Genomic DNA, 18,513 nt, shown 5'->3' with positions numbered 1-18,513 from the left:
TTGGGAGAGTCCAATCATGCATATAAAAGAAACTGATTCTTCATAAAGAAACTGGACTTAATGAACCCTGTGTGTGGGAGTTATTTCTGTAGCCTCTGGCCCCCTAACATGCTGCTATCTAATTGATGAATAATTGCTGACTGATGGACTGATTAAGGCTAGATATTCCAGGCTCCAAACAAGCTTCCGGTAATGAGAAGTTCACCTCCCTTCCCCATTATGCAGATTAGTTGAAAATTAAGGTTTCATTGACCTGATGATTCATGAAAATTTTATATTAACATTCTCACATGAACCTTATCTCAGACACTTGATATTATGTGCTTGTGATTTTAAAAGTTCACTTTCAACCCCATTTTGAACAACAGAAATATTAATTGAAGGATTCTTTACAATTGAGAAAATTCCATTTCTACCAAATTATTTTTTTTGTGCTAATAAAAGTGATTACTAAATATTTTTTGGCATATCTTGTGGGAAAAACAATTTTAGACTCAAGGTTGTCATTTTTATTTAGTTTTTATTTCCCCTAACATTACTAGTTTGTTATGAAAATTCATTTGTGGATAACGATGATACTTCATTGTTATTTTGAAACATTTTCATTTGTTTCAATAGCAAATTCATTCTATTAATAACATCCTAATGCTTATGTTCCAAGAAGGGAATTAAATAGTTCATCTTTTTGTGTAGCATAAAAGTACAAGAAAATCCATCTGCGTTCCTTAGAGCTATCCAGCAACATGTGGACCCTGATGTTCAGTTGGTAAGTATAGGATACATTTTGGTTTTTGATAAATATTTTTTTTATTTTTTCTTTATATCTGTGGTGTTGAAGGAACCTGAACATACCGTCCCAAATTGTGTTGCAAATCACTGCATTTCCCCCAAAGCACTAAAAAAAAAAAAAAATTCATTTCAGTATTTTACTTAATAGTTAATATTTCTTATTTTTAACAATTTAAAAATACATGTTTTTACCCCTATTTCAGCCTCTGTTGGGTGCCCCACCACCCTTAGCTTCTGGGTTGCCCCGCATTTCTCCAGTATTTCAGGGGATTCTTTGAGGTTTGGGTCTTCCTTCCTTGCTCATGGTCCCAAGTTCGGGCTTCCTTTGAGTCCTTGCCACCTACTGGGTGTTTCATCTTTCATAAGTGCCATTTCTTCCTGCACCACACCACACAGTGGAAGATTTGCTATTGCCTCATTTCCCTAAGTTGTGCTGGAGTGTGTGCCTGCATGTAGAGCTGACTTTGTAGGCGATTGGAAGCCAAGACATAGATCATGCTCCAGCATTCCAGACAAGTTAAAATTGGCAAAATTTCTCAGCCTTTCCTATTTCCTGAAAATTTCTACTCTTCTGTTATGCTTCTGCCTGCTCCATATTGCAGTGCTGTTCCTATTCACCCTGTTTCCTCTTCTCACCTTGCTAGCTTGCTCAGCCCAGCCTCCACTACTCCTCTTCATACCTCATGCAAACTAGTGCAGCCATCTCTGCTTCTCCTGTAATCGCAAAAGAAAATCCAAAGGATATTATATTAAGTAAAGAGATTTCTTACCCTACTTAAATAAAATCAAATTTATAGAAAAGTTGCAACATGTATTTAAAAGAAGCCTTTCATGCACCTTTCTAAATCCCTAATTATTGAGATTTTGCCATATTTGCTTTATCATTTCCGGTCTCTTTTTCTTGAAACATTGGAGAGTACAGTACTCTTTACTCTTGAATTCTTTATTGCATTTAGTGCATTTCCTATGAACAAGGTCAGTCTCCTATACCACCATGAGTCAACACAATTGTAGGAGGAAGAACTATTGAGAAGGGGATTTTAGGGCATTAACAGAATCAGATCAGGAGAGAAAATGAAGAGGAAGGGAAACCAAGGGAAACGGGCTAAATTGGAGTGCAACTCTGCAGAGCCAATAGCTGGTGAAAAGGCTTTTCAAGTGGTATTGATGCATTTGCCAGTGGCTTAAAGGTCATTTAAGGGAACTGTAGCTATGATAGTCTTATTTCTGAGGAAATTGGGGGCAGAGGGTATTAAGACAATCCATGTAATCATTTCTTAAAAAACTTTTCCCAAACATAATGAAATTGATTTTATCTTCTGCTATTTTTTTTCTCTTTTAGGTGATGTGTATTCTGCCTTGTAATCAGAAGAATTATTATGATTCTATTAAAAAATATTTGAGCTTGGACTGCCCTGTCCCGAGCCAGTGTGTGCTTACTCGGACTTTGAATAAACAGGGAATGATGATGAGTGTTGCCACCAAGATTGCCATGCAGATGACCTGTAAACTCGGAGGCGAGCTGTGGGCTGTAGAGATACCTGTGAGGACTGTCACAGTTTTCCTTTTAATGATCAATTAATCAATTAATCCTTAAATTAAAGTAGGAAATATTATTCACATAATCTCAGAGTTACAGTTGTCCCTGGACATCCTTGAGGAGTTGGATCCAGGACCCCCCTGAACATGCCCAAATCTGAAAATGCTCAAGTATTGGATATAAGATGGTGGTATTTGCATGTAACTTTCACACACTTCCTTCCATATGCTTTAAATCCTCTCTAGATTACTTCTGATAGCTAATATAGTGTACATGCAAAACCTATGGTTACAGACGGCGGAGCATATTTGGTTTGTTCCTTGAGCTGTACCCTGGGTTCTGTTATTCCCTGAGCAGAGATTCCCTGAGAAGGTGAGGCATGGTGCTCTTCTCAAGGAACATCAGTTTAAACTTCTAACTTACAATGTTCATTCCATGACTGAGAATTTAGTTTGTCATAGACTTGGGGCAGGGCTTGATTTGGATCCTTCCAGCTGCTATTTTAAAATCTATTCCCTGGCCTCCATCTTTACCTGATTTCACCAGAGTGCTGTCTCTCAGAGTAGCTGGCACCCTGGGTGGTGGCTTTCCCAGAGTTTGATGCAATGGCATAGTCCAAGTTCTGAAGCTCCTAAGTGTGATGGGAACTGAGAAATTCCTTTTCTGTTTCCTGAACTGTAAACACCACAGGAGGAAGTGAGGAGAATGCTTTCCATTGGCGCCCACTTCCATACCCAGGTGCCTAGTCAAGTGAGGATTTCTTAGCAATCTGCAGAACAGGAATGGAATTCCTCTCCAGATTCCTTTAGAACAGAATGGATTGACCACGTTCTTGAAATCTCTTTAGCCATTGGTGCCTCTTGCTCACAGCCATAGAGGATGATGGCTGTTTTGGACTACAGCAACTCTCTTAAACACAATATGTATCATGTTCTTCCTTCTTTATCTTTAACTCTGGTTTGCAGTTTAAAAATATGCCTCATCTGCATCTTGATCTCTCTGACACAAAGTTTAATTAAATAATTTAGTAACTAGTCTTTTTTTCATGTCACATTAATCATTGTTGGGGGGAAATACTTACCCTATTAAATCTTAACAAATTTAATTTTGTAGTTAAAGTCCCTGATGGTGGTTGGTATTGATATCTGCAAAGACACATTCAACAGGGAAGTGGCTGTGGTTGGATTTGTGGCCAGCCTTAATCCTAGAATCACCAGGTACTTTTAAAACTACGCTGACATATCCTTCAGTTAAATTGTTAATGTAGTTTCACTATAGAACATATTAGCCCACTTCCATATTTTATATACCAAAACTTATGGTCACAAATTATATATAAAACTATATATAAAAATGTGGTTGAAAATATTGGAGTAATATGTAACCTCATTTAAATATATTTACACATTTATTAGGACAAGCTGATGTTTGTATTCTGGTCATTTTCTCAAAATTATGGATGTGTTGATATTCTTGTGCATGTTTTATTTTCTAAGCATCTGCACTATACCAGGCAGTGTAACAGGTACTCACCAAATATTATGGCAAGCATTTGAGCTTTGAAATCAGATTACCTAAAGTTATATTCTGTTCTGCCACACATTGTCACTGAGGCATAGTTTAACTTTGCTGTTCTTTCCTATTATCTGTAAAATAGGGGTAATAATAGTGCCAATTCTGTAAGACATTTGTGGGAATTATGTAAGACAAAGTGCTCAGAACACTACCACCCAAAGTAAATGCTCAATGCATGCTTGATATCATTAACACTTGAAGACACTTGATGGGGCTATGGTGTTAAAATTAGAGGCAAGATAAGGGATTACGACTTAAGCAGTGGCTAAAGTTCTCATTAAATCATAGTTCCTGGACATTCAACATTTGTAACTAAACAATATATATTTTGAGGTAGTAGCTGCTGATTACTGTTTTCTTCCCAGCTTAATAGGTTTGATTGGCTCCATTAAATTTGTGGTCAGGTATCTATTTGGGACTGTGGGAAAGAGGAAATGTAACACCGTGCTTCTGTGTCACATAAGATCCCTGACATACATGTCACTTCATCCATCAAGTTAATAAAGGACTTGGTCTTTCTATTATGGGCTTTCTATTCTGTTCCAAGTATAAAATACCTTGTTGTTAAATATAGTCAGCATTCCTTAGTTGTACAGAATTTACTCATCTCACAGATGGGAGGCTTGTATTTTTGACAAGTGTCTCCTCATTTTCTCTATCCTCAGCACCAAGAAACGCCCTCTACTCTCTGTGTCTGTAAATTGACTTTTTTGGATTCCACATATAAATGAGATCATGCAGTATTTATCTTTCTGTGTCTGGCTTATTTTTACTTAGCACAATGACTTCTAGGTATATCTGTGTTGTTGTAAGTGGCACGATTTCTTTCTTCTTTGAAGACTGAATAATATTCTTTTGAATGTTCATATTACAGTTTCTTTATTTGCTCCTCAACAGACACTCAAGTTGATTACACATCTTAATGAACATGGAGTGTAGCTATTGCTTTGAAATACAGATTCATTTTATTTGGCTAGATGTCCAGAAGTGTGATTGCTGGATTGTATGGTAGTTTTATTTTAATTTTTGGAAAAGCTTCCAAGCTGATTTCTATAAAGGCTGTATCAATTTTCATTCCCACAACAATGTATAAGAGTCCCCTTTTGTCTACATCCTTCCCAACATTTCCTCTCTTTTGAATTTCTGATAATAGCCATCCTAACTGGTGTGAGATGCTATCTCACTGTGGTTTTGATTTGCATTTCCCTGATGATTCATGATGTCACATGGCTATTTGGCCATTTCTGTGTCTTTGGAAACATGTTTATTCAGGTCCTTTGCCCATTTAAAAATTTGTGGTATATTTTCTTTTTTTTATTATTGAGTTGGATGGGTTCCTTATATGTTTTGGATATTAAGTTCTTATCAGATGTGTGGTATGCATATATTTTTTCCCATTTTGTAAATTGCCTTTTCATTTTGTTGATTGTTTCCTTTGCTGTGCAGAAACTTTTTAGTTTGATGTATTCCCACTTGTTTACTGTTATCTATGCTTTTGGTATCATGTCCAAAAAAATCATTGCCGAGACCAGAGTCATAGATTTACCCCTTATGATGTAAGATGGATCAATTTTATTTATTTTTTTTTATTTGCTTCTCCTGCTCTTTCTTCCTTTTTTTTTTGTTTATTTGCACATGGATATTCAGTATTCCCTATATAATTTATTGAAGATACTTTCTTTTCCCCATTGTGTTTTCTTGGTACTTTTGTCAAAGATTAGTTCACCACATATGCATGAGTTTACTTATGAGCTTTCTATTCTGTATGTCTGTTTTTATGCCAGTACATTCTGTTTTGATTACTATGGCCTTACAATATATTTTGAAATCAATAAGTATGATGCTTCTACCTTTGATCTTTTGCTCAAAATTGCTTTGGCTATTTGGATTTCTTTTGTAGCTTTACACAAATTTTGAGATTGCTTTCCTATTTCTGTGAAAAATGCCAGTGGATTTTCGGTATGTTTGAAATTGTTCATAATAAACAGCTTTTCAAATGTGAAGAAAGAAAGAAAAAAATGCTTTTGGAATTTTGATAGGAATTATACCGAGTCTGTGGATCACTTGAATAGTATGAACATTTTGACAATAATTTTTCAGTCTATAAGTATGGGATATCTTTCCATTTATTTGTGTCATCCTCAATTTCTTTCCTCTTCGACTTATATTTTCCAGTATACAGATTTTTCATTTCCTTGGTTAAATTTATTTCTAAGAGTTTCATATTTTTGATGTTGTTATAAATGAGATTTTTCCTTACTTTTTTTTTTTTAGAATAGTTCATTGCAGTGCATGGAAACACAACTGGTTTTTGTATGATAATTTTGTATCCTGAAATTTTACTGAATTTGTTTACTGGTTAATCTGTTAGATTTTTGGTAGAGTTCTTGGGTGTTTCTATAGATCAGGTCCTGTTATCTGCAAATAGGGGAAGTTTTGCTATTTTCTTTCTAGTTTGAATGACTTTTTAAATTTTCTTCTGTATAACTACCCTGGCTAGGATTTGCATTATTCTGCTGAATAGAAGTGGTGAGAGTGGGCATCTTTGTCTTGTTCCTGACCTCAGAGGAAAGGCTTTTTATTTTCACCATTAAAAGTGGTTTTCATAATTTTTTTTTTGCAATCCAAGCTCATATTTCCTTAGAGAGTCTTGATCTTCATGGATTTAATTTGGTCACCCTGACTATATCAGGCTCAGAGTTACCACTGATAAAATGGAAAGACTATGGAGGTATAATTAAAGACATGTTTGAATGAAGAAAAAAATGGTTTTCATATATTTAGGTATCTATATTTAATTTGTTGAGAGTCTTTATCATGAAAGAATGTTAAATCTTTTCATTTTTTTTGCATATGTTGTGATGATCACTTCTTTCCTTTATTCTGTTAGTGTGGTATACCATGTTTATTGATTTGTTTATGTTGAACCATCCTTGTATCCCAGGTATCTGATCCTTTTAAGGTGCTGTCATATTTAGTTTGACAATTTCTTGAGGATTTTTGTATCTATATCTTCAGGAATATTGATATATGCTTTAAAACATTCTTGTCTGATTTTGATATCAGGTAATGTTGGCCTCATAGGTTTAGAAATGTTCTCTTTTGTTCATATTTTTGGAAGAGTTTGAGAAAGGTTATTCCTTAAGTGTTTTGTAGATTCACCAATAAAGCCACCAGGTTTGTGGCTCTTCTTTGCTGAGAGATTTTTCATTATTATTTTGGATTCAGTTTTCTTTCTCTTATTGGTATGTTCACATTTTCTATTTCTTCATGATTCAATCTTGGTAGGTTGAATGTGTCCAGGAATTTATTCATTTCTTATAAATTATCCAATAATTATTCACAGTAATGTGTATGATCCTTTGAGTTTATTTGATGTGAGTTGTAATGCCTCTGATTTCATTTACCTGAGTGTTTCTCTTTAGTCTATCTAAAGGTTTATCAATCTACCTTTTAAAAATGCCAACCATTTTGTTGATTATTTTTATCGTTTTTCCAGTCTCCATTTCTACTGCCATCATTTCCTTCCTTTCACTAACTTTGTTGGCCTTCGTTTTTTTGTTTTCCCACTTCCTTGAGGTGTACAGTTGGATTGTTTGCAGACTTCTTTCGTAAGGCAGGCACTTATCACTATACAGTTTCCTCTTAAAACTGCTTTTCCTGCATCACGTCAGTTTTGGTATAGTATTTCCACTTTCATTTGTCTCAAGATATACTTTGATTTCCTTTTTTATTTCTTTGACATATTGGTTGTTCAGGAATGTGCTGTCAGTTTTCTTATTGACATCTAGTTTCATACTATTATGATAAGAAAAGATGCTTGATATAATTTCAGCCCTCATAAATTTGTTAAAACTTGTTATGATTTGTCTTGAAGAATGTTTCATGTGTACTTGAGAAGAATATTATTCTGATGCTCTTGTATGGAATATTTGGTATGTCTGTTAGATCCATTTGTTCTAAAGTGTAATTGTAGTCCAATGTTATTTATTTATTTATTTAGGTACTAGAGATTGAATCCAGGGGTGCTTAATCACTGAGCCATACATCCCCTGCCCTTTTTATTATTTTGAGACAGGCTCTTGCCAAGTTGCTTAGGGCCTTGCTAAATTGCTGAGGCTGTCTTTGAACTTGTGATCCTCCTGCCTCAGTCTTCTATGCTGCTGGGATTTCAGGCGTTTGCCACCACACTGGCTCCAATGTTGTTTTTATTGACTTTTCCATCTAATGAAAGTGTGGGTATTGAATTCCTCTATTATTTTCATATTGCTGTCTATTTATCCCTTCAGATCTGTTAATATTTGCTTTATATATTTAGGTGCTCTGGTGTTAGGTGCATATATATTTACATATATATTGGTTTCTGCTTTTGTTAAATTGGACTATCATTATATAATTACTTTCTTTGTGTCTTGTGAGTTTTTTGACAAAAGCCCATTTTGTTTGATATAAGGATAGCTACCCTGGCTCTCTTATCCATTTAGCCATTCTCTTTTGGTTGGAGAATTTAATCAACTTCCATTTTAAATAATTATTGATATACGATTGCCATTTTGTTTTTGTTTTTGCAATTTTGTTGATTCTTTGGTTTTTTTACTCCTCTCTTTATGTTTTCCTTTGTGGTTTAATATGTTTTGATTCATTTTTCTTTCTCTTTTCTGTGGGTAATAAGGGTTTTGATTTGTGGTTACTATGAGACTTAGACAAAACATTTTATAGTTTTTAAAGCTGATAGCAACTCAACTTCCATATATAACATACAAAAACATTTTACTTCCTCTCTACACATTTTTAGTTTTTAATATCACAATTTACATTTTTTATGTTGGGTATTTATTAATATTATTGTAGCTATAGCTATTTTTTTAACCTTTAACCTTATTCTCGGGTTAAAAGTGATTTATATATGTCCATATTAGAGTACTCTGAATTTGACTATATATTTACCTTTACCATTGAGTTTTATACTTACATTTTTATGTTACTTAATTAACAACTTTCATTTCAGCTAGAACTTTTGTATTTCTTATTAGGTAGATCCAGTGGTCATAAACTCTCTTAGCTTTTGTTTGTTTGGAAAAGATTTTATTTTTGAAGGATAGCTTTGCTAGGCAAATATTTCTAGTTCACCCCTGCCTAGCACTTTGAGTATATCATCTCATTCTCTCCTGGCCTATAAAGTTTCTCTTGAGTTTGCGGATAGGGGTTCCTTTGTATGTGATAAGCCCATTTTTTCATTTTCAAATTCTTTTTGATTTTTGACAGTTTGATTATAACGTGTCTTGGTGTTGTCTTTTTTGGATTAAGCTGATCTGAGGACTTTTGACCTTTATGTGGCAGGATGTCCCTTTTTCTCCCCAGATCTGGGAAGTTTTCAGCCATGATTTTCATAAATAAACTTTGTCACTTCTTTCTTCTCTTTTTGAAACTCTCATATCGAAAATATTAGCCCTCTGGATGATTTTCTGTAAACTCCATAAGCTTTCTTCATTCCTTATGTTTTAAAGTTTTTCTCCTATGAATTTTCTTTTTTCATCTAAAATTTCTTTTTCTTTCTCTGAGAAAACACCCTTTTACTGGAGCAATTCTGCTATCTATTGCATTCTTTATTTCATTTGTTGGATTAATCAGTTCTAGGACAGCAGTTTGGTTCTTTTTGACAATTTTTCTCTTTTTGAAGTTAGTATTTTGTTTATGTATTATTTTTCTGATATCAAGTGGCCTGTGTTCTCTTGTAGCTCACTGGGCTCCCTTAAAACAACTATTTTGCATTTCTTGTCAGGCAGTTTTTAGATCATTTCTTTGGAATTGGTTATTGGAATATTATTTTAATCCTTCAGTGTGTCATGTTTCCTTGATTTTTTTTTCATCTTCCTTGAAGTCTTACATTGCTGTCTTCACATTTGAAGAATTGGTCATCCACCCTAGACTTTACTGACATGCTTTGAGAGAAATGACTTCACTAGTAATTGTGAGGATCTCTTCCATCTTTTCTATTGGTGTGCCTGTCCTACACTTCTTGTTCCTTCTTAGGGAAGTTATTAAAGATTGTGTACCTTCTCTCAATCCCAGAAAGCAATACCAAGTGCTGAGAGCTTCCCAATTGTCTTCCATAGCTGGTGCTCAGAAATTCTCATATTTGTGTGTATCTTCTTCCAATCCTATACAGTTAAGCCAGCTGGGAAGATGTCAGCCTTTATTGTATTTTCTCCCAATCCTGTAGACTTAAGGCACTTATTCGTACTATCTTGTAGGATGTGCTCAAGGGGCTAGACTTGGAATAGAAGTGGCAAGGTGTGTATGGAGCATTTTGGGTGCTTCTAGGCCAGTTGAAGGTGGGGTATAGCAGGGTATCCCAAACATCTCATGGGTGGGCTTCCTGATGCAGCTAATGGAGCAATTAGTATGGTCTGAAGTCTCCTTTACCTGCTCCCAGACACTCTCAATCTCTCAATTCAGTGTTCTGGGTAAAGCAAGAAAGAAGAGGGACTTTTTGCAGCACCCCGCAAGGCTCGGGGCACAGGTGTACTATGCTATATTGTCTATTGGAAATTTTACTACAAACCTATAAAGTAGTAACTACCTTACTGCCTTGTAAATCTCCTTGTCACAGAAAAGGAAACTAAGGTTTAGGTTCACAAAGCTAGTGAATATACAAGGATTAGAATCTCAATGCTAACACTGTGCTTTAATTTTGCTTAATAAAAAACATATTCTGGGGAGAGGTTCTTTTTAATATAATCGTGACCACATAGCATATATAAAATCAGGGTCATTGATTTTTACTCAAAGTGTCTATTTGTTTGTTTAATATTAAGGCATGTTTAGAGCAAAATTTTGAAATTAAGCTTTACTTTTTTCTTTCGCTCACTGTAGGTGGTTTTCACGCTGCATCCTTCAGAAAACAACTGATATTGCAGATTGCTTAAAAGTCTTCATGACTGGTACTAAAAAGGTTACAATGTGGGTGGGCTTCAAGGCTGCTTGCTCAGACCCAAAGTAGATTCCATCCACATATTTTCATCAGAGCAGATAGGTAGAAGCAAACTCCCTAAGCCTGTCAGATTTCATGGAGTCAGAACTTTCCCAAAGCCGTATGCTGACTCATACAGGCGAACAGTCAGACTGTGCAGCATTTATATTTGTATGTGTGTAATAAACAAAAGCTGAGAGGGAGGAAAGTTTGTGGCTACTGGTGGTCCTGGTAAGCAGTGTGAAGGCCAAAAGAAACCTACCCTGTAGAGACTTTGGGCCTGGGGTAGAGATGCTAACAGATAAAGTGTGGCATAGCCGGAGAAGAAGGGGGAGGTGACAGATGAGGAAAGGTGCCCACTTCACAGTGGAATGCAATGGAAAGACAAATCTAGGGTTTTATTTCCTCACTGGCCATGGCCCAGGTCTGGCTCTGCTGTTCCACAACAATGTACAAATCTTTGTTCCAGACTGCATTTTCCAATTGGTAAATTTTGGGGAGGTTGTAATTTTTTTTCCTAAAAAAATATATATAATCATATATCTAATATCATTATCAACATGATCCATGTTGATAATGATATTAGATATATGATTATCTTCTAAAAAATAAAATGAATTTTCTGGACAATAAACTCTTCTAAAAACAAATTGTGCAATATATACATGAAAAGAATTACTGCATCCTATTACTTTCTCTACACTGGAAAATTTCTTTTAGCAGATGTCATTAGATGTTTCTTTTGCATGTGAGTTACTGTGATTTCTATTCTAAGGCAAATTCTAGTTAGAGTGGGTGGGAATGTTTTCAGAAATCCTATCATCAGTTAGAGTTGGAATTGAATTGGTTGAGTCAGTTGAAGAAGTGTTTTTAGCAGAAGAGCCAAGTCCTTATGTTTTCATGTTTATTCTCATTAGGGAAGAAAATGATATAAACTCATCTAGCCTGTTTCTATTGAGAGGATTTAAAGACTTGAAGAAACTAATTAGCATTAATTTGGTTTTAGTAATATCTGTGTGTATCATGAATCAAATGTTGATTTGTTGCACAAATATTGAAATTTAGTTAAAGAAATATGGTAAATTTAAGAATGTATTATGCCGTAGAAACTATTAACATGTTTCAGAGAGCAGAGATGAAGGAAGGCCTCTGAGGTTATTCATTTTTACATTATTGCAAATGCAACCCAAATTAGGTATGACCCTATTTTACAATGGTCTGAAATAGCCAAGTTATTTAAACAGTAAATTACATGTAAATATATGTGTTGACACTGGACATGTCATTCTTTCCTTACTAACACCAAATTCTGCAGGAGCACTCAACAAGTGGTACAAGCACAACCACAGCTTGCCCTCGCGCATAATTGTGTATCGTGATGGTGTAGGGGACGGTCAGCTGAAAACCATTGTTGAATATGAAGTCCCGCAGCTGCTAAGCAGTGTAACAGAATCCAGCTCAAATATCAGGTATTAAATGGTTGTTCTTTTCTCTAACACTCCCAATAATAGCACATTCAGCTGCAGCTATTTGACATGAGGTATGCAAACATAACTTTAACTTTTTTTTCTGCATTTCTGCATCATGTCAGTATGGCTGATGAATCTTCCCTTGATTTGAGGGGAGTCATGGTGGTCTAACATACATAGTCAGGTGGTGTAAGCTTTGGGGTCCCAGGTGGGTCACTTGGAGGAAGGCAGGTATCCTTTAGAGTAGCTGGCACGAACTCAGCAGGATGCCCACAGGACTGATGGCCAGTGAAGATATTATACATATTAATATACCATGGAAAAAAATAACTCCTAGTTTTAAATTTGAGGCCCAGATCAACACACAGAGCTGATGCGTCTGAATTACAGGCACTAATGTGCAGTTGAGGTAGTGAGAGGGATGTGAGTATCATGAAAACTGAACCACATATGGAAATCAGACCATCTTGGATATGAAGCATCTTGCTGCTTTTTGCTTTTTTAGATTTGGTGTTTTGGTACGAAATTTCCTTCAGTGATTATGTGAAGTGGCAACTCAATAAAAATATTAGAAATGGAAAATGAGGGAGGACAGTAATCTCAAGTTGGCATCTTAGAATATTTGGAAAGCATCTTATTTCAGTGAAGCACATAGAACTCTCCCATATAATTTCACCATCATTCCCATCAACCAGAGCTTCTTGGCCTCAAATCACAAAGGAGCTGAGTCTTGATCTCAGCGAGTTAGTATTTAGAGAGAATGGAGAGCCTCATAGGTTGGTGGCAATGTCACTTGCAGCCAAACTCTTAGAGTCAAAATCTCTCTTCCCACTGACCACAGGTGAATGTATCTCAGGCAGATGATTAGAAATTAAAGAAAATATGGGTAAATTTAGCAATTGATGAGGGGTTACTTTTCTTTCTCTATAGTATCAACTTTTTCAAAGTCCAATACTGAAAACATTCATCATAATTTTTTAAATAATTAAAATGCTTAAAATAAAACTTCCAAGTGATCTTTGCATCCCAGAGTTTCTTCCATAATGGTGAATATTTGGTTTTGGCTTTGACATTAACATTTAGCCATTCAGCATTTTCAGAATATAAATTTGATCTGTCCATCCATCTACCTAGTGAGTGTTACAGAATTCAGAACAGATGATTTGAGAAGAAAACTAAGTGATTCTTCTTTTGCTACTCAGATAAATTTGAGAGAAAGAGTGAAGGTGAAAATAGAGTGGTGTTTGCTAATGGAAAAAAAAAAAACTTGTCTCCTTGGGTAATACTGGAACATCTTCTCTCAAAATGCAGTTCAAGTTCGTTGTCCTGTGAATCATTCCTCCCATTGTCTTAAGTGATATAAATGAGGCAGATGTCTTGGCATGGTGCACTTTTGCAACATAGAAGGACAATCCCTAGCTTAAAGATTGTATGTCTCTCTAAGGAACGGATTATGGGTGATTTTACTTTCTCTGTTTTGCAGTGTTTTTTTCTAGTGAATTCTTTATTTCAATTTAAAAGATAAAACTACAACAAAAACCAAAACTGCAAAGCTGAATGGATTGGTTTTAGTTGACTTCTTCTTATTTTTTTCCTCTGTGGTTCCAAGCTGCAGACTGTCAGTGATTGTGGTGAGAAAGAAATGCATGCCACGATTCTTCACAGAAATGAACCATACTGTCCAGAACCCCCCCTTGGGCACTATTGTGGATGCAGAAGCAACACGTCCAAAGTGGTGAGTGCTACTGGAGTTCAGTTTTCAACCAGCATTTGCTGCATCTTGTTTAGGTTTGGCCTTAACCCAAGTGACTTCTTTCCCATACCCATTTCCACATTCCTCTTCAGGTATGACTTTTATTTGATCAGTCAGACTGCCTGTCGGGGAACTGTCAGTCCCACCTACTACAATGTCATCTATGATGACAATTGCTTGAAGCCTGACCACATGCAGAGACTAACATTCAAACTGTGCCATATGTACTACAATTGGCAGGTGAGTGGAAGCTGCTTACTGATGTAAATATGATACTCAAGATGCCCACCTGGGAATTGTACCCAGTTCTCCTGTATATTCCTAGGCAAAAAAAAAAAAAAAATCTGACTTTTCACAAGATGAGATGAATATGTGACTCTTTAAGTCCACAGTGGGAGGAACCCAGTGTGTCATAGAAGCAAAATAGTAATAACTATTAATAGACACAATAAATTAGAGGACTTTATTATATACATCATCTTAGGCAGGCTTAGGAAGAAATCAAGGTTTTCTTAATTCAGTGTTATAGATGAGGAGGTTGAAACCAGCACATATGTCCCTGGTGGGCAAGTGCTAACAGGCATGTCTGTCCTGTGTACTGAGCATTAGTCCAAGAGATTCTTTCAAAGTCCAAAGCCAAGGTTTGCTCTAAGCCCCTTGAGTTAAGAGGTCAAAGGAAACTCAGATCAGACCTGAGTGCAGTGTCTCCCAGTACCCAGCACCGTGAAGCCTTCACCCTGCCTTGCCAGGAAGCTTCAGTTCTGAGTGAGTGAGGCTGCCTATTGTCAGTTAAAAGTGATTATTGGTTATCTAGAGACACATTCTTTTGTCTGTATAACCAATAGTTGGAAAAACTCAGAAGAAAAATCATGATGAAGAGCAAATCATCCTCTTAATTATGATCACTATGTTTTTCTCCTCAGGGCTTAATCAGTATCCCAGCACCATGTCAGTATGCACACAAGCTGACCTTTCTGGTGGCACAAAGCATCCATAAGGAACCAAACTTGGAATTAGCCAATTCTCTCTTCTACCTGTGATGACACTAACCTTGGTGTCATTACCCGAAGAATCCAAGAAGTTGTTGGTATACTTTGTCCAGATCTGCCAAAGCTGGAGACAGTCACTGAGGAAAGGAATCAAGCTTAGTTACTTCTGGGAAAACCCATAAAATATCTTAATCTAAAACAGTCAAAAAGAAATGTGTGTTATTTAATGTTTAAAAAGTTATATGCTAGAGAAAGTTCTCATCGTGGTCCATGGAACTAAAGTACACCGTCTCCTAATAGAATCCTACAAAGTTAAAGATCTTTTCAGAAAATGTGTGTGCATGATATTTTGATGATAGATAAATAGTGTCTAATCCCCTTTCAAAGTTCATAGAGGTTTCCTTAAATAATGTTGTGGAGTGTTTTGTAGAGTGTTTTTTAAATAATTATGAGAAAATAAAGTTCAGAGCATCACACATGCATTTGTTATTTGAATCTTTTAGTTGGCATTACATGTGAACCTCATTATTTAGTATTTTTAGCAAAGGTTCTTACCCACTAGACCACAGCTCCATCAGCTTTGAGTTGTAGTTATGAAATTGAACTTACCACTTGCTCTTATGACAGGACAGTGTTTCACTTACTAGCAGCCACTCTCACTGATAACCTTGCTTCTAATCAGAGAAAGCAGGCGACCTTCCCTCTCCTTTCTGCATCATCAGTTTTTCCCCCACTAATACTTCTCCATTGGCATTATGAATTTATTTCTCCAATCTCAAAAAGGAAACCATTTCTCTCTCCAGCTATCACTCCATTTTTGTCCATGTTTACAGAAAACCATCTTAAAAGAATAAGAGAATAGTCCGTGCTTCATGTATCCAATTCCTTACTCCAATTAGAATGTCACTCTTTAGAATTTCACTGCTATATAAAAATTGCTTTGGTTAAGATTACTAATGGCTTTTGCTTTGCTAAATAAGATGGTCACTCTCAGTCCTTGTCATAGCTATTGTGGCATTGGGCCCCAAAGATCATTTCCCCATCTGAAACACTCTTCCCCAGCCCCCTGGTGTAATACCCTTCCTGGTTCCTCTCATTCTCAGCCTCCTTTTCTTGTCTCTCCTCACCTTCTCACCCTTTCCAGGTTGAAATGAGAAGGTGGCTACATGCAAAAGATATTTTGATAAAGGAAAGATGAGAGTTGCAGATTCTGCTTATCAAGGAAAGGTTCTGTGGAAAGCTGCAGGGAGGGGCAGGAGGGAGATGACAGGTTGGGTTGAGGGACAAGGAGGAGCTGATCCCTGGAGAAGCTGATGCCTGGAGCGGCACAAGCACAGAGGTCATATCATTGCACTGCAAACATTCTTTCCTGGTTTGAGAGTTTTGTCCAGACCTGGTAGAAATGCACCCAGTATGAGTCCATTCCAGTAATAGTAATGACAACCTTTGGAGGGGCACGAGGCTGGGGGAGCTTGATAGTGCCAACCACTTTACATACACATTTAATATTACTTAAACTATAAGAAATAAGCTATAATGACCATTTCACTGATGATTAAAATAAGGATTAAGGATACCACCAAAAACTCACCAAAGCTTATGAGATTAATAAATTGTGGATCCAGAATTTGTTGTCATATTCGTTTGGCAGTGAAAACCGTGAGATCAACCACAATACTCTACTGCCTTAATAAAAGGTACTATAAGATTTTAGATGTTTCTCCCAGGATTCTTTTAAAAGGCAGTGCCTTAGATGCTGAAACTGGCATTTATAGTCAGTTTGTGGAGGCAAGTAACTGCACCCATCCCTGGTGGTGGTTTTTGCTTTTGTGCTCATGTTGTTTTCTTCCTTCAAAGTATAGGGCTGATATGGGGCCCCAGTGCCTAGCAGCTGGCTTGTATAAACTTACATGAAGCATGTTGACTGGCAATGCAAAGGTCTGCTGAGCTCCCTTCTCTCTACCTATCAAGTACTACCCAAGATAATGACTCCTTACCAAGTTGTCCCACTAGGGGGCACTCTAGGACTGTCCTATGAGCAAAGTCCTTCACCTTCACTATATGATGCAACAAATGTTAGAAAAATAAGTCACCTTCAAGTACACTGCCAAAGGACAACATGGGGCTAAGATATCTTCATTTGAGCTCAGGTTGCAAAGCATTTACTGTTGAATGTGACGACTTTCCTCTGGGACTCAGTTACCCAGTCTGTAATATGAGCAGGTGTGCTCAAACTTGAGCACTTTAGAAAGCTTTTTTAAAAATTACATGCTTGGGCCCACCCCAGAAACAGTAATTGAGTTGATCTGGGATGAAGCCTGATCATCTGAATGCTTTTGAGATTTTCCAGATGGTTCTGATATGAGTTGAAGACTATGGGTCGAGATGATACCTGAGATCCATTTCAGCTTTTAAGTGATTGCCGCCTATCACCTACATTAGCTAGTTTTCTTTTTAAAGTTACTAAGGACAAAGAGAAGAGGAACCATGTGCCAAACTTCAAGGCAGTGTAGACTCTGAATCCTAAAATTACCACCTAGTAACCATGAGATCCTGGGCAAGTTACTTAACCACACTGAGCTTTAGTGTGTCTACTTATAAAAAGTTATAACAATGTCCACATTGTAGTGTTGTTGTAAGGACTAGAATGTCAGACCTAAAGTATCCAGCTTTAATAAAGATGCCATAGTATTATACCTGAGGAGAAGGAAAAAAATGACATGATTTAGTCAACAAATACAAATGCCTGCACATTATATGCTGGGCGCTGTACTAGATTCTGAATTCTGCAGTTCTGTCTAAGGAGAAGCTTAACAGTTTCTCTACAGTCTACAAGTTTTTGAAGAAAATTTTTTAGTCTTGCTTTTATTTTGTGGGGTAGGGAGAAGACTCTGGAAGAAAGCATACTTCCAATACATTTCTGTGGCTGCTGTGCTGGTATACCAATCACGTCTTCCTTTAAAAGAACCTTCTCAAGGAGCAGGGTTGGCTGACAGCCTTTTTGGGATCCACCGCAGGGTGATGTTGAGACCATGCTCTTTCTAGGCTGCTCTCAGCTCCACTGAGCGCAGCAAAGGAAACAGATGAAGGCCATTTCTGCCCAGTGTGAGCTGCTCTCAGGCCGCCTTTACCAGGGGCTCCTCTGACTTGGCCAAGTCTTTCTCAGTGCTGCATTGTAGTTCCAGGCTCTTACTACCAATTCTCCCTCCTTCCCTCTCTCCTTTCTTCAATGTCAGATTGGCATTGAGGTCTGAAGGCTCTCCTTATTTAATCCTGCTTCCTTTCGTCTACATCTTTCACAGGAGTTTTTCCCAGTGAATATCTTGAAAAATCTAATTTTGTTGTGACATCTGCTTCTTTGGGAAACCAAACTCACACAATCACTATCACCATTAAATCAATCTTTAGTTTTTATTAAAAATTAT

The 18,513-nt window shown here is 36.6% G+C and overlaps 1 protein-coding gene across 1 annotated transcript in view; it reads left to right on the top strand.

The window, feature by feature from the left end:
- Positions 1-15,410, top strand: part of LOC308631085 (piwi-like protein 4) — a 107,635-nt gene extending 92,225 nt beyond the window's left edge. The window contains exons 13-20 of the mRNA XM_081262011.1: positions 694-766; positions 2,132-2,332; positions 3,443-3,546; positions 10,781-10,848; positions 12,193-12,346; positions 13,956-14,081; positions 14,192-14,339; positions 15,023-15,410. Coding sequence (XP_081118137.1) covers positions 694-766; positions 2,132-2,332; positions 3,443-3,546; positions 10,781-10,848; positions 12,193-12,346; positions 13,956-14,081; positions 14,192-14,339; positions 15,023-15,139 — 991 coding nt within the window. The 3' untranslated portion in view covers positions 15,140-15,410. The remainder of the gene's footprint in view (positions 1-693; positions 767-2,131; positions 2,333-3,442; positions 3,547-10,780; positions 10,849-12,192; positions 12,347-13,955; positions 14,082-14,191; positions 14,340-15,022) is intronic.
- The last annotated feature ends 3,103 nt before the right edge of the window (positions 15,411-18,513 follow it).

Source organism: Spermophilus citellus (genome assembly GCF_964194105.1).
Source record: "Spermophilus citellus genome assembly, chromosome: 2".
NCBI lineage: Eukaryota > Metazoa > Chordata > Mammalia > Rodentia > Sciuridae > Spermophilus > Spermophilus citellus.
This window is presented reverse-complemented; position numbering and strand designations above follow the sequence as displayed.